General features: G+C 44.2%; 1 protein-coding gene across 1 annotated transcript in view; it reads left to right on the forward strand.

The window, feature by feature from the left end:
• Positions 1-25,133, forward strand: part of LOC126176750 (juvenile hormone esterase-like) — a 128,030-nt gene that overhangs the window by 71,657 nt on the left and 31,240 nt on the right. Inside the window, exons 7-8 of the mRNA XM_049923917.1 lie at positions 3,140-3,321; positions 21,542-21,671. Coding sequence (XP_049779874.1) covers positions 3,140-3,321; positions 21,542-21,671 — 312 coding nt within the window. The remainder of the gene's footprint in view (positions 1-3,139; positions 3,322-21,541; positions 21,672-25,133) is intronic.

Raw genomic sequence — 25,133 nt, forward strand, 5'->3', positions numbered from 1 at the left:
TTTTTCCGAAAACGGGGGGCCGGCCACTGTGGCCGAGCGCTTCTAGGCACTTCAGTCCGGAACCACGCTGCTGCAACGGTCGCAGGTTCGAATCCTGCCTCGAGCATGGATGTGTCTGATGTCCTTAGGTTAGTTAGGTTTAAGTAGTTCTCAGTCTAGGGGACTGATGACCTCAGATGTTAAGTCCCATAGTGCTCAGAGCCAAAACTAGGGCTTGCAGTTGATCATAATCAAGATACGCTACAGGAATATCGTCGAAAACAAATTCAAATAATTATTTTATCCATTTATTGCGTTTATTTTTTTACATTTATTCGTCAAACGTGCAACTAGTAAACGAATAGGGAAACGTTGTTTCAATATATGCTGGAAAAAATTGGTGTAGTAATCTTCTGTGGACATAGGTAGATAAATGATAAACAAAAATAAAAATAATTGTCGGGTTTCGAATACCGTGAAGCCGCGATGCTAGCCACTGTCACATTGCTTCGGTCGAACTACTGATTCTGTAAAAGGCACACAAAGTAATTCGAAAACATGGACTGTCGTTTTCTCAGAAATGGTCAAGTATCTACCCTAAGCCGAGACCGATATTCGCTTGTTTTCACCCCTCTTCCACTATGCAAAGTTTTTGGAAAATAGAGTTATGGCACTTGCTGCCTTCTCCTCGCCAATGTAAACTACTATTTTCATCTCTTACACAGTCTGATCAAAAGTATGCGGACGCCCCTGTGTAATTCGGAACCGACCTTTAAACGACAAGAAAGGGCAGGCCGCCAGTATGAAAAAATGTTCAAATGTGTGTGAATTCCTAAAGGACCAGACTTATGTTAAGAGCACGACACACACCCATGCCCGATGGAGGACTCGAACCTCCTGCGGCGGGAGGAATGGGACGGGGTAATCCGTGACATGGCGCGAAGACCGCGCGGTCACTCCGCGCGACCCAGTATGAAACAAGACGCGAGTATTTTGGTCAGCAGAGAAGCAGTGTCAGCAGAACAAGATCACAGATTTCTAAAGTCGAATAATCATTAGCAGAGGCGCTGCTAGGGTGGCCCAGGGGCTCCGATCCACAACGGGTACTTCCTCCGAAGGGTGACGAAACTTGCTAGTTTCTATGGTATCAGTTGTCAAAAAGTGCTTTTACGGGTTTTCGTTCCTCACACTTCTGTGAGCGGGTGGAAAATCAGAAAGCTTATGGACTGTTCCTTACCCTGTTGGACCCAGTTGCGCATTCTCCCAGTGAAATAGCATGTAAGCGAACGTTATTCTCACACAGTACTTGAGACAGTTATGTCAATGATCTTAGTATGATGTACTGTGGGGCACTGTTAATATAGTTTGTCAGTAAGTAAACAAATTTTACGATTTGACTGGGCTTTGAAAGTTATTGTGCTCTTATTTTTTGTGGTAAGTAGAGTTTTGAGATTGTAAAATAAAGGAAACGTACACCTTGTGATCGTAAAAAAAAATACGTTATGGTTGGAGGAGTCTCCTGGGTTAAAAAAAAAGTTCCGCAAAATGTTCAAATGGTTCTGAGCACTATGGGACTTAACTGCTGAGGTTATCAGTCCCCTAGAACATAGAACTACTTAAACCTATCTAACCTAAGGACATCACACACATCCATGCCCGAGGCAGGATTCGAACCTGCGATCGTAGCGGTCGCGTGGTTCCAGACTGTAGCGCCTAGAACCGCTCGGCCACTCCGGCCGACCCGCAAAATGTGTTACTGAATATATGTACCAATGTAAGCGGGATTATAGTTTCCTTCACGACCAGATTTCTACAAGAAATCGATACACGTTGCCAAGCCATGGATTGTACATAAGATCGTTTTACCTTTTTCAGAGCCCAGCAATCTGATTAAAACCTCGGTAACAGAACTTATCGCGATTGTAGAAAGTTTAGTTAATAATATCTTACAATATTTCTGAAGATGGTATCCTTCCAGATTTTTCGACGCCTAAGAAGGTTCCTGAAAGTAATCGAAGTCCCAAAATTAGAGTCTCTTGGTTGGATGTCATTAAGACTGTTACAGAGATTCAATACGAATGTTCAGAAACTGTTCCCAATATCTATTTGGCGTTAATATTTTTCTTACCTTTGTGTGTTTTTGTAGCGTCACGCGAAATTAAGAACTATTTTTGGTTCTCCTAAAACAAGACCAGGAAGACTTTATGTACTGACAGACAGGGGCCGTCTAGGACTGTGGAGGGTGGTTGTAACAAAAAACATGAAATCTGCGGTAGGAATCACTCGTGAGTTCCAAAGTGTTAGCAGCAGTCCGCCTACCACAATGACTGTGCGTAGGCTGAAGAGAATGGGGTAAAGAGGTTGAGCAGCTCCTCATAAGCCACCCATTTCTCTTGTCAGTGTTGAGCGATGCATGAGGTGTTGTAAACAGCGGCGCCACTGGACAATGGATGACTGGAATCGAGTGATTTGGAGTGATGAACCACGCCATACGGTGGGGCAATACGAAGGAACTGTTTAGGTTTGGCGAATGTCTGGAGAACATTATGTGCCGTCATACATAGTATCAACTGTGAAGTACGGAGAAGGTGATGTTACGGTACGGGGAAGCTTCTTGTGGTTAGGAAATGATCCTCTCAGAAAACGCTAAATGCTGGAGGGTAGGAACACATTTTAGAGCATTCTATACTTCGTACGGTAGAGGAAAATCTCGGAGACGATGATTGTTTGTATCAACACGACAGTACAAATTGTCATAAAGCAGCATTTTTGAGACAATACATTGTGGAAACCACGCCTGAAATGGACTTGCCTACTTGGCGTCCTGAACTGAACTGAGTGGAAGAGCTTTGGGATGAATTAGAGCATCGACTTCACTCCAGGCCCCAGCGTCTTACATCATTACCTTCTCCAGTTGAGGCTCTTATAGAAGACTGAGTCGTCGTTCCCCTATAGAGATTCAGATACCTAATTAAAAGTAACCCATAGTAGGGTTCAAACTGTCATAAAGGCGAACTGTGGGCACTCCTCATGTTAATGTCCTCTAATAGCTGACGGCATATTTTTGATCAGATGGTGTATGATCAGTAAAGTAATTTAATTTGAACGTATTTCTTTATCATATTATTGTTACCAATAGTAATGCAACATTAATCATCAGGTTACGAAATGGCAACAAATGCTGAGAAAGTCAGCTATCTGAACAGCATGTTTGTTGAGTCTGTGGGCCCCAGCCTACACCTCTCGACGGTAGAGCAGCAGCAAGAAGCAGCACGCAAGTTGCAGGAATTCTACTTTGGCGACGAGACCATCTCTGTAGACAATCCGGAGCCTATTGTGAACGTAAGTCTAACTAAAATCTTTATTTACAGAGAATGCAAAACGCAATAATTACTGTATCTTAGTGTGCCTTTGTAACAGTGTATACCAGTATGTGATAAGAGAGTCGGTAGAGCATTTAAATTGCAATGGTGTCTTCAACGTCGAGATCACATGTATCACACTTGTTTATAAAAGTCAAGGAAAAGTTATAAAAATAGCTGCTGAAGTAATTACACGTCGAATGCGATGAAACCCAACAAAATATACGAGGGTTGAAACTTTAATAGTGGCAATATTTATTTACAGCTCGCACAAAATAGATACGTGTTTCAAAGTTTTACTGACCTTCAAAGTAGTCAATAGCATTGTGTATAATCCGTTTCCAACGATATGGAGGTCGTAGGATACTCTTAGCAGTCCCAGTTGTGTTGACAGTTCGAGCGGCGCGGTCTATGCCCAAGAAATTTGTAGCAGTTCTGAAGAAATGCCGTGAAGTGTTTCCTTCAGTTTAGAAATCAAGTTGAACTCATAAGGGCTCAAGTCAGGGAGTGCAGTAGGTGGTATAGCACTTAGCAGCCCCATCAGTCAAACAAATCAGTAACAGGTTGCACTGTACGTGTTTGAGCATTGTCCTGCAAAATGATGGTCAGGTCTTGCAGAAAGAGTCATCCCTTCTGTCTCTAAGCTGGTCGTAGGTTGTGTTCCAAAAATGAACAGCATAGAGACAGAAGAAATGACACTTTCTACAGGACCTGACCATCATTTTGCAGGACAATGCTCAAGCACGTACAGTGCAAACTGTTGCGAATTTTGTACGAGCTGTAAATAAATAGTTGCCACTATTAAAGTTCCATCCTTCGTAGACCATGGAGCACCAAACTTATCTCATGAAAAGATATTCGAACTTAACACAATAGTGATCTCTAGTTAGTAACGTGAACTGCAAGGAGAAAATTAACGTACCGTTACGTAATTTCGACTTAACCTTTAATTAAGACAGTAAATTTGCGACTGTGATTAAGACTAACTTATTACATCAGTTTTTAAGACGTGGAAGGTTACTGATGTGCCTCAAGCAAGCGTCCTACGTAAACAGTATTTCGTCCAGTCGTTTACTTTGAGTCAGTTCTGTTTGCTTTGTGGTAGTTGCTCTGTTATTCGATATGTTAGCTCTCGTTCTTGCATGTTACGCACCAGTAGGCCAACAGTTACGGATTTAGGTTTTCTCTGTTTTCTTCGTTTTTATTTATTAAATTTCGCACTAATTTTTCTGTTTAAGAGGTGTAATCTAGCGTTTTTGTAACTGTGAAGTGCACATTCATGCAGTTTATAGCACAGTTCTCTTTTCTTTTGAACGGCCAGCTGCACAGCTCAGTAGGACTCAGCCTCCATTTGTGACACGTCATGAGGGTAGGAAGCTGCGTATTTAAATTTTTCTGTGTGCTTCTATAGTTTAGTTTCTATGTTAGACGCTTTAGGGTGGTAGGATTTGTGCAGACTCAGTAGGAGGTGGCCACAGTTCGCGAACAGTGAATGCATTTTTTGAGACGATTAGTCGTCTTAAGGCTCCTTCCTCAAGAGTGTAGCGGTGGTGGAGAACTGGCGCGTTGCATCGGACACCTCATATGTCTCTTGTTTCGCTCATGGGCTATCTTTTTTCTTTTTGTTTTTTAATTTTTTTCCCTAGACCTCTGCTACTTCCAGGCGTTGGTCCGTATCACCCCTACTGTCCCCAGGAACCTATCTAACCTAGACAAAAACAAACCTATTGTCACCGCCACTTTCTCGCTAAAAGCTAACTAGGACGTTTGTTTGCCACCACTTCTGGCTCCGCCCACGAACAAAAATTAAATACGCCACTGATCATTTTGTTAAAAAAAGGAAAGGATAAAGGAAGGGGTACAACACCTTTCTTAAATTTTATTTGTTTCCTTTTTGTTATGTTTTTATTTATTTGTTTTATTTTTTTAATCTTCTCCCGTGGGTGTCCACAGCAGCCAGCCGGAGGATGTCCGGGTCGTCTTCTCGTTCAGCGAGGGTGAAACACCCTGTAATTACCTTTGATGTCTCTCATCAGTCCAGCATGTGCTATATCGTCAATCTCTTCTCACACCCGGTACACCCACTGGAGGCCGCATAAACGACGACCCAAGTAATTCGCAAAGAGCGAACCATACGACGAATTGCGCTGTAAAACCGTGTAGTTGCTCGTGAAATGGTGCCAAAAATCTAACAAGCCTGTAACGCCCTCACCAAAAAAAATGTTTGACAATGCCGCACCCTCAATCCACACCGTGGCTTTATGACGAATAGCAGGGTGGTAAGTGACGTCGGGATGGCTCAGTTCGATGGGCTCTACCGGCTGAGGCGTCCATCGCAGCAACAATGCCAACATGCGCCGTGTCAAGAGCCAGCAGTCGACAGCCGTATCACAAACGAAACGGTGTCGACAGCGGCGCATCTGGAACAGAGAGTGTCCTCGGCAAGATGTATAATGTATGAACATTGCCGGTCGAAGAATTTTTCAGTCTTCATCACATACCACAGAGCCCTCGCCGTGGTGGGAAGGAAAGGCGAGTGTGTGTTACTCTACACCCACTTCCAGCCGAACGCCGGATGTCGGCCTTCAGTTACGTTAGCTGGCAGCGTCCGTTGAAAGTAGTGGTAGGAATCATTGGTTCTAGGAGCCCGCCTGACCGGTAGAACATCCAAGAGATATTCATGTCGAGCAGATGGCTGCGAATGAGACAGAGTGTTGACGCGATATGTCCAACAGGAATCGGCGGCTGGAGGTACTGAAGCGCCATCTTCTCGATCATCGTACCAGTGAGGGTGTCCTTGTCCATACTACGTAGGCGATGCGTCGTCCGCAGTAAGAGATCGCGCGCTATATTGTGCACGTTTATCATTCCAATGCTGCTTGGATGTGTAGGCAACGTTAGTGCCTCGTAGTGGGTCTTCAACACCCTACCATAGCTAACGAAATGACCTAATGCCTCCTGGAACTTGGCAGCTACCGTAGAGGCCATCGGGAGAACGTATGTGTAACGATTAAGTCTCGGAGTGATGTAGACGTTGACAAAATGTACCCGCATGATCAAGCCAAGTGTTCGAAAGGCTCGGACACGAACTTGTGTGCAGATCACATTAAGTAGTCTGCGATACATAGCTGCTACTGTACGCTGCACGTTCCCATGAAAGGTCACTCCCAAACATTTCATCGCCGGATAACGGGTACTGGCGTACTCGTATTCAGTTCTCTGTCCACATCCATGTAGTGCGACTTCCTTAGGTTGATAAGGCTCCCGGACACCTCGTTGTATCACTGAAACCGCGCGATCGCGGTACATATACAGGGGACAGGCAAAATAATATGAACAGTGGTAGTAATGGGATGGTTGTGTTTGACAGTCAACAACGCAGATAAGGCACGTGTCGTGCTGAACTGTGCGTGTTCAGTACGGACTAGGCATTAGTGCAGGTTGTTTACGAAAAGTGCACAATTCTTATTTGCAGTCAGAGGCCGAGATCGACATGCAATGAAGACCTAACAGAGTTCCAAAGAGGGCAGACTGTGGGAGCTCGATTAGCTAGAGGATCAGTAACCAAGTCAGCCAACATATTGAATGTTTCAAGAGCAACTGTTTCATCAGTCATGACAGCCTACACAAAACATTGAAAGACATCATCGTGTAAATGTAAAAGTGGGCGCAAATCAAAACTAAATGACAGAGATCGACGTACGCTAACACGAATTGTGTCAAAACGTCACAATACTACTGCGGCTAAAGTGACTGCAAAGCTCAATAGCCATCTTCGGCGACCACATATGTATCGACTGTCTGCCGAGAACTCCATAAAGCGAATATTCATGGACAAGCTGCCACACTGAAACCATTAGTGACGACAACCAACGTAATGAAGCGTAAAACATGGTGTCGGGAACATATATCCCGGATGGCTGATAAGTGGAAACACGTCATATGGTCCGACGAGTCAACGTTTTCGTTATTTCCAATGTCGGGCCAGGTTTACGTCTGGTGAACGCCGAAAGGAGCCTACAAACCTGATTGCTTGATTCCAGTGGTTAAGCATGGAGGTGGAAGTGTGATAGTGTAGGCAGCCATATCATGGCATTCTGCTGGTCCCATCATTACTCTCAAGGCCTTGTTACAGCCAACGATTATGTGAACACATTAGGTGATCAGGTGCACTCCATGATTCAAATGTTGTTTCCCAAAATTTCAGAATGATAATGCACCCATTCATACAGCCAGGACAGTACACTCATGGTATGAGGAGCATGCAACTGAACTGCAGCGTCTTCCTTGGTCACCACAGTCCCAGCACTTGAACATTATCGAACCCTTGTGGGCGGTATTGGAGAGCAGACTTCGGAGCAGATTTCCGCCTCTGTCGTCACTACGGGAGTGAGAAGAGACTATACGATCATTATATGCCAGTATTCCAAGAAGAATTGCAGCTGTATTACGGGCAAATGGGGTCCAACCCCTTATTAATAAACCGTTCCCAAGTAAGTACAAGCGTTCACATTATTTTGTCTATCCTCTGTACCTTCTGCCGACCTCGCCAAGAAAACAACATCGTCCGAGAAGAATCAACATTTAAAATGCACATTGCGGTGGTGAATGCCCTCCAAACGCTTTCATAGACAATGAAGTGCAGGCTCGAGGGCGGCGGCGAAGAGAAAGTCTGACAGAGGGCATCCTCGTTGCACTGAGCGCTCAGTAGTGATTGGTGGCGAGCGATAGCCATTGACCAGGAATATGGAGAGGCCTGCCGATACTGGGGAGAAGCCCGTCGTTTCTAAGATAGCCTACAAGAAATGGTGCTCAACTCGGTCAAATGCTTGGTCTAAGTCAACTGCCAAGAGGACGCCTTCTAAGCGGCATGCCGACATTAGCGCCACCACATCTCTATAAGAGCTTAACGCCGTGCGTTTATTACTGCCACCTCCCAGGCACGTTTGGTCGGCATGAATGGCATCACCGACAGTAGCAACAAGGCGTGCACGAAGTATGCGGGCGAACATGTGCGAAATATGTGCGTAGATTTACGTGTGCAAACAGAGAAAAGTTCTGAGAGATTACACCTTGTGGCTGTTGGTCGGTTGATGTATAAGCTTGGCCGACATATCACTAACTTGATTTATAAGTACCATTTACCTGTGGATAGTAGCAAAAAATAACAAAAACGTTGATTGAAACTCACAAAACTTGTGCTAAAAAGTTGTTTCTAATCTGAAGAATAAGAGAAAATCATGAGAAAACGTAACATAGTAACATGTTCGTGAATACTACATAATACATATATTATATATAGAAAAACAAACCTTCATTATAGACCACTGAAGATGCTTCATAAATAAAAGAAGCGAAAGGCGTATAGCAAAAAACAAACTGCGTTTAATTTAGTTGCAGAGACGTAAGATACCTCCACGAAAATAGAAAACTGTAGAGTTGTTCAAAGGCTGCAATTTTTTTACTTTTGTTACTCTTTCTCAGTTTTGTATTGTTGTCTACTTACAATTCAAAAAGTCCCTTTGAATTTGCCTCTATCCTGTGCAATTGTCGCTGGGCAATACTCTCCAGCACTTAAAAAAAATGATAGTACGTCAGCTTCCTTAACATGATTTACGCTGTTTTGGCAATTTTATAAAAATGGTTGTAAATAACAATGTATATATATTGAAACTTCCTGGCAGATTAAAACTGTGTGCCCGACCGAGACTCGAACTCGGGACCTTTGCCTTTCGCGGGCAAGTGCTCTACCATCTTTTTCTTATTTTTTTTAAAATTTTTTTTTTTTTTTTTGACAGGACCTCGAACCCGGGATCTCCTGCTTACATGGCAGACGCTCTATCCATCTTTTTTTATACGACAATTGCCACCTTTTTTACCATATTTATACATATATATATATATATATAGAAAAAAGACGCTACACCCTTTTTTGTTTTTTATTTTTTTAATTTTTTTTTTCAATGTCAGGCTTACCACCTTTGCTGACATACATTTTGTTGTACTACCGCATGAATAGTGTCTACAATGTCCATATGTTGACAAATAGTGCCTAATTAGAAAATTAATTAATTAAGGAAATGAATAAAACTGAAAATGCCCAAATGAAAGAGATGAAGACATTGCGGATAGTACAAATGCAAAAGAAACATGCTCCTGTAGCAATGAAATTAAATTCGTGTCGGGGGCGACACCTGCACACGACCCGACGTTTGATAGAGCAAGAGAGCCATCTATCGACGCGTTCTCCAGACGTTGGTGTAAGACTGGGTCGTCTTCTCGAAATTAACTAAGGGTCCGTAAGTGTGATCGATGTCTATCTCGGCTTCTTCGTCTATCTCATCTCTCACCCGTCACACCCCATCTGGCCGGCGGGTCGGTAAATGTAAGTCGCAAGTAATTAGCGAAGTCTTGCCCATATTTCTTATGCTGTTGCACCTTCGTGTGTCCATCCAGGAGAAAATGCCAGAAATCAATTTTGTCCTTTTCCGATTCGTTATACACGTAGCCCACCACCATTCCCCGTACCCATGTCACTGCATTGGTTTTTTTGGACCGGAAAATAAGATTCTTGGGGGAAAAAAAGTGTGTCTGATGAAACTGTGTGAGGGGCGGAGCGTAACAGGAACGCCAATATCTATTGTGTCAAGTGCCACACCGGAGCCGTCCCACTACATGCTAAACGATGTTCATCAGTGTCCACTGTTGCGCAGCCTAAACATAGTGGAGTGTCTGCCAAATGAATCGCGTGCCGCCGTTGATTCGTTGCGAACTTCCTATTTACCACCACATACCATGTTGAGCGTACTGACGTTGGGAGGTAAACGTTCCGTATAACGCGCCGTATCTGTCGCCAGTTCTTGTCTGGGTACTTCTTTTCCAGGATATTCCTGGGACACCGGCGCAGTAAGAGTTGGTATACATCTCGCGTCGTCGGTAGTCGTGTTGTTGGGAAGGAATCTCTGACATAGCTAAGCTCCAAAAAAAAAGAAAAAAAAGACTTGAAATGTGACAGCTTCGGTGAAATATGGCCCACATTAACTGGGGGCAGCATTGAAGTGGGCGCTAGTACATCGGCCAACGCACCCGAGATATTGCGAAATTGGCCGCGCCACTGTCGGAAAATCGTACTGACGAATAACGCCCGGGCCTTTTCATATACGTTCACTAGACCAAGGCCACCCTCTCCAGGTGGTAGCGTAAGCGTGGTGTATTGGATCTTAAACAGGTGTCCCACACTCACGTAGGTTCCGAAAGTTGGTTGTATCCGTGATGCCATTGTGCGCGTTAAAGGCAGGACATGCGCTACGTGAGTGAGTCTCGGTGCTAGGTATACGTTAACATAGGTCACCCTCTGAATTATATCCAACGCTCTTAATTTCTGTAACAGCGTCATTGTCCGCATCAGCTTCAATATACGTCGGTAGTTATCCGCTGCTGTCCGCTGCACATCCGTGTGGAACGTAATACCTAGGCATTTTATGGTCTTAACTAACATGAGCGGGCCTTCCTCCCCCGGTTGTAATCCTCGGCCGACATTCATGCAGCGTGATGCTTGTAGATTAAGCACGCTTCCTGCCGCCATCCCGTATCGCTGTATCCATGCTAACGCCGTACGTACTTCTTCGCCCGTCCGTGCCACCAGCATCACATCGTCAGCATAAGCGCGGCAATGAAAGGTCAGTTGTGGCAACGGCACTCCCTCCAACCGTCTCCGGAGACCATATAGACAGGGTTCCAAAGCCATTGCGTACAAAAATATCGAAAGGGGGCAACCTTGACGAACTGACCTTGAAATAACAATGTAGTCAGTGCCCCGCCCGTTCACCGAGACCTATGATCGCACGCCGTGTAACAGTCGCATGGTCACTAGAATGAAGGCCTGTGGGATGCCCAATCTGCCCATCACCGCATGCAAAAAGGTATGATCCACTCTGTCGAACGCATGATCGAAGTCAATAGCGACGAGTGCCCCACGCACTCGACATGCCGCTGCTAATGCGATGATATCTCGGTAGTCACCGAGCGCCGTATGTACGTTACTCTTACCGCCGAGGCAAGTTTGATCTATGAGGAGTCTATCAGAAATTGTAGACCGCAGGCGAGCCCCAAGGATGCGCGCGAAAATCTTATAGTCGCAGTTCAAGAGAGTGAGTGGTCTATAATCTCCTGGCCTTCTGCCACCGCGTGGTTTGGGTATTGGGATGATGATACCCTCCGTGAATTCGGCAGGTATCTCAGTCTGCGGTAACAGGAGTTCGTTGTACATCTGAATCCAGGTCCGTTCCATGAGGTATGAAAAGGCACGGTAAAATTCAATTGGGAAGCCGTCCTGTCCTGGGGACTTGTTCGGAGCCCCCCTGGCAATTGCATCTGTCAGCTCGTCCTCTGTTATCGCTGTGATGAAAGTCTCTGCATCCAGTGGTGGTCCTCTATCTGGCATTTCCGAGATGACATCATGTAGTGTCTCATGGTTCACTTGTACAGGTCCATATAACTGGCGGAAATAGTCAGTAAACAAATGCGCAATATCACGCTGGTGCACAACTTGCTGGCCAGTTTCAGAGATTAGTTCCCTGATCAATGTCCTGCGTCGTCGTTGGCGTTCACGTACTACGTGGTGCATGGAGGGGGTTTCGGCAGCAACTGTGTCCGCCAATCGCGCCCGGACCATTATACCTTCCATCCTTAGTCTCGTCAGCTGTAATAACTTTGCTTTTATCCTGCGCATGGCCGTATGCCTTGCCGGCGATGGTTGTTGGGTCATCAGCTCCATCAGGGCTGTAAAATAAAAATCAGCCGTTGTGCGGTTCCACTGCGATTTGTCCTGCCTGTATCGTATCAAAGTTCTCCGTAACGTTGGTTTTGCGTATTTAATCCACCACTGGAGAACCGAGGTGTATGCTCGTTGGCGGCGAACGCAGGTCTCCCAGGCCGGCTCTATCGTCCGGCGACATTCAGTGTCACGTAAAAGTGCACAATTCATTTTCCAGTGACCCTTACTCCGCCATATCTTCTGACGCGTTAGTAAAATCGTATAGACGTACGCCATATGATCCGTAAAAGCCGATGGCCAGATTTCGGCATCCAATATCGCCGTCCGTAGAGCTCGTGTCACATACACTCTATCAAGTCTACTCGCCGAGTGTCCCGTTACAAACGTATAACCCGGTCTGTCGCCATGCTGCAGTTCCCAGGTATCCAGAAGCGCCATTTCGGTAATCAACGCACGCAGTTCCATGCATGGCACATAATGAGATACACTCCTGGAAATGGAAAAAAGAACACATTTGAAACGTCCCCTTAGAACAATTTATACAAGACTGTGCTTAACCTGACACACAATGTTTTTAGCGCAACGCAATCTGACTTTCAATAATCCCTACAAAACAATGGCCCCGACTAACTTTAACCTACATCTTTCACAAATCACTTACCTCACAAAAATCTTCGTTACTGGAACTACTGCAGTACAGCGAGCGCCACTACTGCCAGCTAAATAGAAGATTCAAACTACTGAAGGCACTAACTACTGATAGGGATAGTTAGCAAATGAAAGATTTTAATAGAGAACAAACAATGTATTTACCTTAATATCATCAAAAGTCATAATATAAGTAATTTCAAAGCTCCGCCATCTCTCTCCTCACATCCACCACTGCTGGCGGCTCACCTCTAACTGTGCAACGCTACGCACTGTTCACATCCAGCTGCCGCTGCCCAACACTACAATGGCAGACAACAATGCAAACTAGCCACAGGCTGCACACAGCACAGCCAGTGATTTTCATACAGAGAGCGCTACGTGGCGGCGGCGTTACCAATATAAGAACCTAAACAGCCTACTTACATAAAGAAAACATAAACAGCCTACTTACATAGCCCCCATGCTCCCCACAAAAAATTTTACAAAATATTTTTGGGCAGTGGCCAATAATGATTTGAAAAAAATTTTCATAATTACACTAACAAAGATATCCAATGCACACACTTATTGATACAATGTTGGTCAAAAGCTAAAATTTTCTCACAGTCCATAAAGGCAGTCCTGATCATTCATCATAATAGTAATTACAGTTTTTTTGTTTCACAAAGTCTCATTAGTAAAAAAATTGCACACAGAAGTAGTGGATTTCCATGCAGTCTTGAAGAAGTAGTGGTGTCCTGCCAACAGAAAGACAGTGCTGACCCTTGACATGCTGACAGGTAATGGGCCACAACAGAGCAAACCCACAGCAGAGTCATTCGAAGCTCTGACGAATATTGGTAGGTAGGTCATCACAGAGCAGACCCACTGCAGTCCTGGTAGAGATTACGGTATTGGTGAATCAGCAAAGGTGTAGACCCACTGTAGTCCTTGTAGAGATGGCCAGCAGCCATCTGCTGCGACTGTGCAGGTGCACAATCACCATCGAAGAATCTTGCAGAGAAGATAGCAAGTCCATAAACCATCACTTGTGCACGCACAAAGTTTTAGGAATTGTCTTTAGAACCAGCAATGCTGTTATCCAGTCCCTTGCTGAATTATCAACACACGTGCAAACACTAACAGTCCCTACTCCTCGCATATTGTCCATATACTATGACCAACAGAAACGTGTGCAGTGAAATGTAACGTACAAGTTACTTAATTTGATTAACTGGCGTCAATTACAATTTTATAACATAATAATACAATTACAAAGATACAAAATACATCATTAAAGAACATAACAATACAGATAACATTTGTAATACAGGCTTTACAACAGAATAGAAATAAACATATACATCAGTGTTACAGGAATTATGACATGAGTACATACATAAAAGATCAGAATAATTATTGAAACATCAACTTCACACATGAGCATTAAAACAGAATAAATAATGTCTCAACATCTTTACAAAGTAAATAACATAGTATTAGAAAAATTCTACAACATAGTTCTCATCAGCTAAACACATAAAGACAGGAAAAACACAAATACACAAGGGTACACAAACATATAGTGGGATAACACAAAAGGAAAGGACAGGGTTTGTTTTCAGTGTAACATTTGGTACTGCAGTCCACCCCACAACTTCATTCGATAGATCTTTCGTCTTATTTCAACATTTGTTTCCACCAAAAAAATCCTATCCAAGCATGCTTTCTGTATTCTGTTCACATCCTCTTTCAAAAATAGTTTTTCTCCACTGTGCACTACTTTTTTTGGCCATACTATTTTCTTATAGCTTCTTAATGCATTTCGTCCAATTCATCATAGTTAGTTTTTTATATAGTCTACCCCCTCTTAAGCTAACTTAAATCTACTGAGCTCAGATGCTAAACTAAGGGACGAGACAATGCAGCATCACATAAAACAATTAATACAAATATCAATGACAAAAAATAGAAATGGCAAAGCAAGCAGCATAAATTACAACTAATATAAGGCACTGTGCAGGAAACAAGAAAAACTAGCTTAGAAGAGTAACACAAAGTCAAATTCAGTAACACTATGCCTGGCAAACAGCAGCAGCAAATAAAAAAATATAAAAAATATAAAACTTATATCTATACATGACAAAGCTCAAGCAGAAAAAATATTACAGTAAAAATGGCCATGTTTAATACCTATGTCACATCTTAACACTAAAGTGATGCATCACGAGAACTTACACTAGCAGATAAGTTACCAAATCGTAAAGAAATTATTTATGCAATTCCTGTGAAGGGAAATGTCTATTTATGTGCCCTCGTTTTCTTGGAAGTAAATCATAAATTTCTTATTGACTGGATCTGTAGGCATAAAATAACTATATTAGTACATATATTAAATTTTATTTTAACCAATGCTGCAGTGCAGCTAGAAACTAGATATTAAAGAAAATGAGCAAATATGTACAAAGGACGGCATGAAACATCATTCATTAGCCATATGTCATTTCATAACGCAGTAAAAATTCCCTCAATTCTAGAGAAAACGCTTGTCATAATCAGGTGTGCAGATGTAAGCGTGTCGTGTTTGCGGTGCTTTCTACAAAGGTATGTCAAAAGCGAGGATAATGGCCTCCCTTTTGTTTTCTTTTCTACCTGAGCGTCTGAAAAGGCTTGTTCTCCAGGTGTCTGACACAGCTGTGTGCCCACGACGCACGTGCAGGTGGTCACTTAACTTTCTTACGGAAATATTTACGACAGCAGTTTCCACTACAGTGACAGTCTCATATAAAAATATTTCACAGGTCAAGAATTTGCGTTTCAATTCTGTAGAAACAAAATCCTGTAAATATAACAGTGTCCAAAAAATTTTCGCCGGCATTGTGATACATTCACGCATTTACACACATCTCATAACTCTTAAAGTACGTTTCTTGGTTTCGAACATCCTTTTTTCACAAGTCAAGAGTCCCTACCCACTATTCATTACTCCTTACCTTATTACACATATACGTATTCATATTCATCAACACGTCTTCAATATTTCATCATAATAACTACATAGCATAATCAAATTCCTCATATAGCATCAGCTTATTGATCATAAACATACCTCATCAGCAGAATACACATCTCAGTCAAATCTCAAAAACGTCATAGCTTTCTGCAATAATTTCAAAACCTAAAGAATATTCTCTGCTCATTTCAATAGTGTCATCTACCTCAAACGTACTTTAAAAATCATGATCCCATCCCAAATACATCATTCAAAGCTCTCATAGTATCACAATGGTTCTCAAAAAATATGAACAGTTCACACAGTACAGACAAAATACAATTTCGTAAGTGTGAAGTTACCCAACTGTGTAATTGCGTAAACATGTGTCACTGATGTAGTAAAAAGATGTTTGTTTCTCTGTTAAATGATCAGATAGCTGTGTAATTTGTGTGTTAGAGAAATATGGTACCGATGTGTAAAGTTGTATAAGCAAATACCATATTAGCTACGGCTCCTTGTGCTTGCCAAACACATGGTACACAAAGTAGGCGTGTACCCCCCTGAGGATTAACGTATATATACCCTCAGGTGTTACAGATTACAAGAATGGAATGAAATGTATCACGAAAAACTTTCTTTGTAATTCAAAAATCTCTAAAAATAAATGTTTTAAGTACAAAATTAATCACTCAAATACATGTCCTGTAGCGCTAAATGTGCGTCTTGCTGTAAGATAATCTCTGGGAAGTGTCGTAGTTATTGTCCTCCGAAAGCTAAGTTCTGCAGAAGTCAATGTACTTACCTCATGATAAACAAAGTGAAATGCTTTGCGTATAGATATCATACTTATTACGCTTAATGCCGTGATGAAGAAAGTACTGTGCTGTAACGTATTGTTGTGCTACAGAAAAGGCTGTTTCCTTGTAGCTATACCACAAAAGTCACCACTAAAACATGTCTCACTTTATAGAAGAATTCAGAAAAAACTGTGCAGATATAAAACATATGAAACGTCCCCTTAGAACAATTTATACAAGACTGTGCTTAACCTGACACACAATGTTTTTAGTGCAACGCAATCTGACTTTCAATAATCCCTACAAAACAATGGCCCTGACTAACTTTAACCTATATCTTTCACAAATCACTTACCTCACAAAAATCTTCGTTACTGGAACTACTGCAGTACAGCGAGCGCCACTACTGCCAGCTAAATAGAAGATTCAAACTACTGAAGGCACTAACTACTGATAGGGATAGTTAGCAAATGAAAGATTTTAATAGAGAACAAACAATGTATTTACCTTAATATCATCAAAAGTCATAATATAAGTAATTTCAAAACTCCGCCATCTCTCTCCTCACATCCACCACTGCTGGCGGCTCACCTCTAACTGTGCAACGCTACGCACTGTTCACATCCAGCTGCCGCTGCCCAACACTACAATGGCAGACAACAATGCAAACTAGCCACAGGCTGCACACAGCACAGCCAGTGATTTTCATACAGAGAGCGCTACGTGGCGGCGGCGTTACCAATATAAGAACCTAAACAGCTTACTTACATAAAGAAAACATAAACAGCCTACTTACACATTGACACCGGTGTGTCAGACCCACCATACTTGCTCCGGACACTGCGAGAGGGCTGTACAAGCAATGATCACACGCACGGCACAGCGGACACACCAGGAACCGCGGTGTTGGCCGTCGAATGGCGCTAGCTGCGCAGCATTTGTGCACCGCCGCCGTCAGTGTCAGCCAGTTTGCCGTGGCATACGGAGCTCCATCGCAGTCTTTAACACTGGTAGCATGCCGCGACAGCGTGGACGTGAACCGTATGTGCAGTTGACGGACTTTGAGCGAGGGCGTATAGTGGGCATGCGGGAGGCCGGGTGGACGTACCGCCGAATTGCTCAACACGTGGGGCGTGAGGTCTCCACAGTACATCGATGTTGTCGCCAGTGGTCGGCGGAAGGTGCACGTGCCCGTCGACCTGGGACCGGACCGCAGCGACGCACGGATGCACGCCAAGACCGTAGGATCCTACGCAGTGCCGTAGGGGACCGCACCGCCACTTCCCAGCAAATTAGGGACACTGTTGCTCCTGGGGTATCGGCGAGGACCATTCGCAACCGTCTCCATGAAGCTGGGCTACGGTCCCGCACACCGTTAGGCCGTCTTCCGCTCACGCCCCAACATCGTGCAGCCCGCCTCCAGTGGTGTCGCGACAGGCGTGAGTGGTGGGACGAATGGAGACGTGTCGTCTTCAGCGATGAGAGTCGCTTCTGCCTTGGTGCCAATGATGGTCGTATGCGTGTTTGGCGCCGTGCAGGTGAGCGCCACAATCAGGACTGCATACGACCGAGGCACACAGGGCCAACACCCGGCATCATGGTGTGGGGAGCGATCTCCTACACTAGCCGTACACCCCTGGTGATCGTCGAGGGGACACTGAATAGTGCACGGTACATCCAAACCGTCATCGAACCCATCGTTCTACCATTCCTAGACCGGCAAGGGAACTTGCTGTTCCAACAGGACAATGCACGTCCGCATGTATCCCGTGCCACCCAACGTGCTCTAGAAGGTGTAAGTCAACTACCCTGGCCAGCAAGATCTCCGGATCGGTCCCCCATTGAGCATGTTTGGGACTGGATGAAGCGTCGTCTCACGCGGTCTGCACGTCCAGCACGAACGCTGGTCCAACTGAGGCGCCAGGTGGAAATGGCATGGCAAGCCGTTCCACAGGACTACATCCAGCATCTCTACGATCGTCTCCATGGGAGAATAGCAGCCTGCATTGCTGCGAAAGGTGGATATACACTGTACTAGCGCCGACATTGTGCATGCTCTGTTGCCTGTGTCTATGTGCCTGTGGTTCTGTCAGTGTGATCATGTGATGTATCTGACCCCAGGAATGTGTCAATAAAGTTTCCCCTTCCTGGGACAATGAATTCACGGTGTTCATATTTCAATTTCCAGGAGTGTACTTGGTCTTTTTTGTCGATGACACAATTAAAGTCGCCGCCCACTATATAGTTATCATAGCGTCCAGCGAACAACGGTGCTATCTCTTCGGTGTAAAAGGTCGCCCTTTCTCTTCGTTTTGTGGAGCCAGATGGCGCGTATAAATTGATGAAACGAACGCCGTCGACAGTGATCGCCATGCCACGTGCCGAAGGGAGAGACATGACGTCCTCCAGTCCTATTTCTTCCCTGGTGAGAATCGCCACACCGCATCCACTTTCATCGTGTACTGAATAATGTGCCTCGTAGCCGTAGAACTCTGGCGGCGATGTGAAACGCACTTCTTGTAGGAGTACAATATCCACGTCCGTAGCGCGTAACATATCTTTCAGCATTTGAATTTTAAGCGGTGTCCGAAAGCCATTAATGTTTATCGTGGCAATGCGGTACGCCTGGCGTGTGTTCATCAGTTGTAGGGCGGTGTCATTAAGCGTCTATCTGTACCCCCGGCGCTCCTCACCACACTAAGTTGTTCAACATTTCCCGACCCCTCCAGGCCTCTGGCCAGGACTATCCTCAATCGTCGCGTTCGCATTTTCATTCTGTTCCTGTTGGTTCATTTCTTGCGCCCAGTCCCCCAGCATATTTCCGGAACTGGTCGAAGGTTGGGAGGCAACGGCGTCACCGCTCTGATGTTGGACAGTTGTCAACTCCACTTCTGCCTGCCGGTCACCAGAAGGAGAGTTCAAGTTATCGTCGCTGTGTAATTCCTGCATCGTCATCTCGGTATCTGTTGAATCCACTGGTCTCAGGTCGATACTGTCGTTGTCGTCCACTGTCCCCTCGGGACTATGGCTGTCGTCAGCAGAAGTTAGTCGACGCTTCTTTCTTCTCTTCGGCGAACGCTGTTTCCGTTGCCTTGCTTCCGCATCGGCTGTTTGGGTTGCGTATCCTCCGTCGTGGTCCTGGCCTATCACGCTCGCGGTGGAAGCACTGGCAGCCACCACGGATGACTCTGGAGCGGCCGTCAGCGGCATCTCTTGTGTGGTGTCCTGTGTCTGTTGTGATGGAACCGGTGGTCGGGGTTGCAGTCCGTTGGTGACCATGTTCTCTATAGGGGGCAGCTGCTGGTGCCCATCGGAAATCTCCCTCACATCGCCTCTCAGGGCTTCCACAAAGGTCAACGGTAAGACAGTCGTCTGTTGTGGCGCCTGAACGCCATCCCGTGGAGTTTGCACTAAACGTCGCTGGAGGCATTCCGAGCGAACGTGACCTTCCTTCCCGCACCCCGAGCAAGTGCGAGGTTGCCCATCATAGATTATAATCGCTCGACAACCTCCTATGTACAAATATGAGGGGAGTGCTTTCGCAGTTCTATCCGTATTTGTCTCACCCCATTTAAAACGGGGTACGTGGTAAAACTCGTCCAGTTTTCGGCCACATGGGATAGAACTGTACCGTATGGTCGAAAGGCGTCGGTAACAAGTTCAGACGGGACCTCAAACGGAAGTTCGAAGACTCGTATAGTGCGTATCCCCATTCCCGCGTGATCGACTGTAACCGCACCAACATTTCCGTCGGCATGACAGAAACGAAACCCGTTCGGTGATCGTTGTAGAAGTCTTTCGCAAGCAGCCTCGTCAACAAGCTTGACATAGACGACGCTAGAAACGATCGATAAATTGATTCCCATGATTTCCTGTGGATCGATTTTTACCTCTTCTCTTAAGAAACGTTCAATCTCGTGTGCCTTTGGTCTGTGTAGTCGTTCGCAAAACTGAAATTCAAAGTCGTTTTTCTGTACGAGTGTGCCATCTCGTTCTGGACTCACAACACCGCACACGCGAAGCTGCTCCGGCGTAAACAAACAGGCGCGCGCACCACAGCGCGGCCGGCAGGCAACACCGTCCGCACTGTGTCACTGCCGAAGGCAGACTGCGGCATCTGTGCTACCGAAGCACTGGCAGCACCGAAGATACTGGCAGAAGTAAAGCTGTGAGCACCGGGCGTGAGTCGTGCTTCGGGAGCGCAGGTGGTAGAGCACTTGCCCGCGAAAGGCAAAGCTCCCGAGTTCGAGTCTCGGTGGGGCACACACTTTTAATCTGCCAGGAAGTTTCATATCAGCACACTCTCCACTGCAAAGTGAAAATCTCAGTCTGGAAACATCCCCCAGGCTGTGGCTAAGCCATGTCTCCGCAGTATCCTTTCTTTCAGGACTGCTAGTTATGCAAGGTTCGCAGGAGAGCTTCTGTAAAGTTTGGAAGGTAGGAGACGAGATACTGGCAGAAGTAAAGCTGTGAGCACTGGGCGTGAGTCGTGCTTCGGTAGCTCAGATGGTAGAGCACTTGCCCGCGAAAGGCAAAGCTCCCGAGTTCGAGTCTCTGTCGGGTACACAGTTTTAATCTGCCAGGAAGTTTCATATCAGCGCACACTCCGCTGCAGAGTGAAAATCTCATTCTGGAAACATCCCCCAGGCTGTGGCTAAGCCATGTCTCCGAAGTATCCTTTCTTTTTTAGGAGTGCTAGTTCTGCAAGGTTCGCAGGAGAGCTTCTGTAAAGTTTGGAAGGTAGGAGACGAGATACTGACAGAAGTAAAGCTGTGAGCACCGGGCGTGAGTCGTGCTTCGGTAGCTCAGATGGTAGAGCACTTGCCCGCGAAAGGCAAAGGTCCCGAGTTCGAGTCTCGGTCGGGCGCACAGTTTTAATCTGCCAGGAAGTTTCATATCAGCGCACACTCCGCTGCAGAGTGAAAATCTTATAATGTATTTATTATATTAACTGCTTTGTGAGTTATAGGTTTCAATAACAAATTTTGTTTTATGTCAACAGTTTAGTAACGATTTCGGTTTCTTCGAACCAACTGATGCTCTTGTCAGAAAGGTCGCTGAACTCTCTGACGTCCCCGTATTCTATTATGAGTTTGATTTTTACGGGGAACACATCAACTCCACACAATGGGGTAAGTACAATAAGGCTTAAAGTGTAGCCTATTCCAAAACATATGCTGCCATTTTTAGTTTTATTTAAGTTTCAAGAAAACAGTGATGGATTCAGAAACTAAGACACTTGGAAAGGTGTTGTTGTAATTGGCCATTGACACTGCGTACATACTGTCAGTTTATCCTGGCGTATAGTACGAATATTCTGCAAAGTTATTTTCGCATTCGGCAGTAGCAAGGTTCAGTTCCTTGATGAGACATCCAGAATTATGTTTTCGGTCATTTCCCTAAATCTCTTAAGGGAAATTCCTAAATGCTTCCTTTCAGAAGGACTCGATCGATTACCGTCACCATTACAATTCAGTTGAAGGAAATGTTCTGTTTGTAATGACCTTGTCGTGAACGGGTCGTGAAATTTTGATCTTACTACAGTTGACTCGACCGATGTATCACAGACCACATACGTCAACCACACAGTCATGGTATTTTTGAAAATAAAAATTATCGTGTCTTGTAAACTTATCTGTTGAGAGAGGGAAGTGGTATACAACGGCTCATGAATCATTTGCCACTTAGGTATCATTTTATGTTGCTAGGAAAGATGTTGCAAGCAGCTATACTTGAGTGTTTTCTTTCGACGAAAACGACTGGACCCACACCAGACCCTCTCACTAAATTTTCACTGAATACTACACTGGCAACGGCAATGCAACTGATTATCAAAGATCATATTTCTTGTACTCAGAACCACAGTGGCGTAAAATATCGATTATTGAAGACTTCTGTTTGAAAAGTATCCAGTGTACAGATATGAGATACGACACACTGAATAAAAAGAGAGCTTACATCACTTTCATTGAATCAATTAGCTAGAAACTTTACAACTTGAATGCGACTTCCTTTACAAAGACCATTTCTGCTAATTTCAAGTGTTTATCAAGAAGATACAGCAGCGGCCATGGAAGTAACAGGTCACTACAGCGCTGACGGAAGTGTATAGAGATGCTCAGAAGAAAGGTTTCGTTTTCCATGTGGAATCAAGTTGGATACATTTAGAGGACTATTATTTGGAGAAGATATTCCTTGAGTTGCACTGTCTCCGCAGTGTTTCTTGCGGATGGGCAAGAGAATAGAATTAACAGTTTTGGGTGCTTACTGGATCTTGTAGATATATACTTTTTACGTCTCCCTGTATGCGAGTGGGATAAGGCATTAAGTTGGTAATCTGGTTCAAAATAACACAAATGTACTTGACGAGTATGTACAGTCGTGCTCAAAAGTATCCGAACGACCTGAATTGCATTTCGCCTGATTCGCGTACAACCCTCATAACGCAGCTGTCTAGCAGGTCCTCTAATCGCTCCTTCGTACAGTCGTTTGACTATTGAAAATGGTTCCAACAAATCACCACTAGAAAACACTGCTCTGTATCGCAATAACTCAAGATGAAAGGTAATACCACTATACTACAAATATCAGGGAACACCTCATCGCAGAAAAGACTGTCCTTAAGACTTGTAATCTCACATTTATTACAATAAATTACATACCTGAAATGTTACCACTCTCTTTATTACGTCAGATAGGTAATGCACGTAGTAAGTTCGTCGTATTCAGGATTCCTCTTCAAAGTAAGATACCACACTTATTATTTAACACAAAATGACATTCAAAATTTAAGTTATTCACGAGCTGCTAGTTGAGAATATATATGAACTTCAAGTGACACGACGAACCGTCTCGTTCTGCATACGATTCAAACCCAGGTTTGCAGACAAATCAAAAATTTCGTGACTGACGGAAACTAACAGACATTCCTGACTAGGCGTACAGAGAGTGATATACCTCGATTTTAGACAGTATCAGTTAGGAAATATCAACTTTAAATTACATAACGTAAACATTTTTAACGGACGCGAATTCCTACCCAACATCTGTTGTCCCTGTTAACGAACTACGAGAGATGTTAAATATTGCTTCTTCACAGGTAACTTACCTGAAATGCTGTGAGGTGAAGCTTTGTGTTGGACAGGGATTCGAACCCAGAACCCAATCGGATTGTTATCGAAGCACAGCCAACTGGGACATATCGGATTTTCTCGGCAGTTGCAAGATGTTTTAACTGAAATGACGAGACGAAACATTCACTTTTTTCCTTCCCAGGACTCCAACCCGGCACCTATCGCTCTTATATTCTAGAGAAAACCAACGTTAAATATGGGTTTGTTACACCAGCAGCGACATGTGAGCATGTTTGAACTAGAAACAATATGACGAAGAACTCAGTGCTGACCGGTAATCGAACCACACACACATCCTTGTTGACTACACACAAAGAGACGTCAGCTACCGAATTTTTCTCCACCAGCAGCTCGGAATAACATCCTTGAACTTACAGTGATCTTGCAGATAGTTCTGTGTCTCACTGGGAGTAAAAAACGTCAGATATCGTTAGTGCTGACAACGAATGAAAATACATTAAAAACAAAATTATTATCCACCAGCAGATAGGTGTTCTCATGCTAGAGCTTGATAATACATAATGAAAACTTTAGTGCCGGGCCAGGATTCGAACCCATTCACGCGCAATATGTGGAGATGTTGAAGAATCTGCAGTTTTGAACAAACAACAAATTGTGGTCGAGCTGTATTGTCACGAAGGGATCAAATTCCGCGTTAAGGTCGGTCTGAGTTGCATTCCCAGTTCAGAACCAATTTCATCTACATACAGAAGCCCGAATAAAAGATGGAATAAGTATCCTGTGACACTACACAGCGTTTGTTTCGTCACTAGAACTAAATAACTAGTATAAGAAAGGTTACTGGTGATAGAGTTTCTACATGTCGCCATTCCTGACTTTATTGTGGTTCAACCTAATGGCTACTTGGTAGAGAAGGAATATCATCTTTAACGTGAATTTCAGACCACAATGCCAATATACCTTTTTCACTTGGCGTAGCCAGAAGAGAATAGAATCTCTCTCCCTATCAAAAGTCATTGGCAGATGTTGGAATCGAACCCAGACCATGAGTATATGAATCTATCAGCAATCCAACAGAACACCAAATCCTCTTCTCTGTGGCTCCTTTCTCTACTGTAACGCCGTTGTGCCACACTGGATGAGAATTCTGACACACAGGCTCCTTGTAGTGGTTTGCAGCATGTTCAGTACATTCATTTACTTGGTTGACCGAATCGCCATGAACTAGCTGCATTGGCTACCCAGTAAATGCATTCTACTCTATTTTGTAATCACCGAAATAAAATCACGTAACTGCCACCTACCCAGAACTGCCAAAAATGTAGTATGGAGAAATTTAAGAAGGAAGTGTTCTTTTCCAATTGAGCTACTCTGTTGCGCTATTTGTTTGTTGAAAACATCGTGCAGTGCAAAAGAAAAGCTGTAACTGTCTGTCTCTCAGAAGTCTACATCCGGCCTTATGCATTAGCTCCCAACACTGTGGAATGCGGAAGTTCTGGA

Source organism: Schistocerca cancellata, chromosome 3, assembly GCF_023864275.1.
Source record: "Schistocerca cancellata isolate TAMUIC-IGC-003103 chromosome 3, iqSchCanc2.1, whole genome shotgun sequence".
Taxonomy (NCBI): Eukaryota; Metazoa; Arthropoda; class Insecta; order Orthoptera; family Acrididae; genus Schistocerca; species Schistocerca cancellata.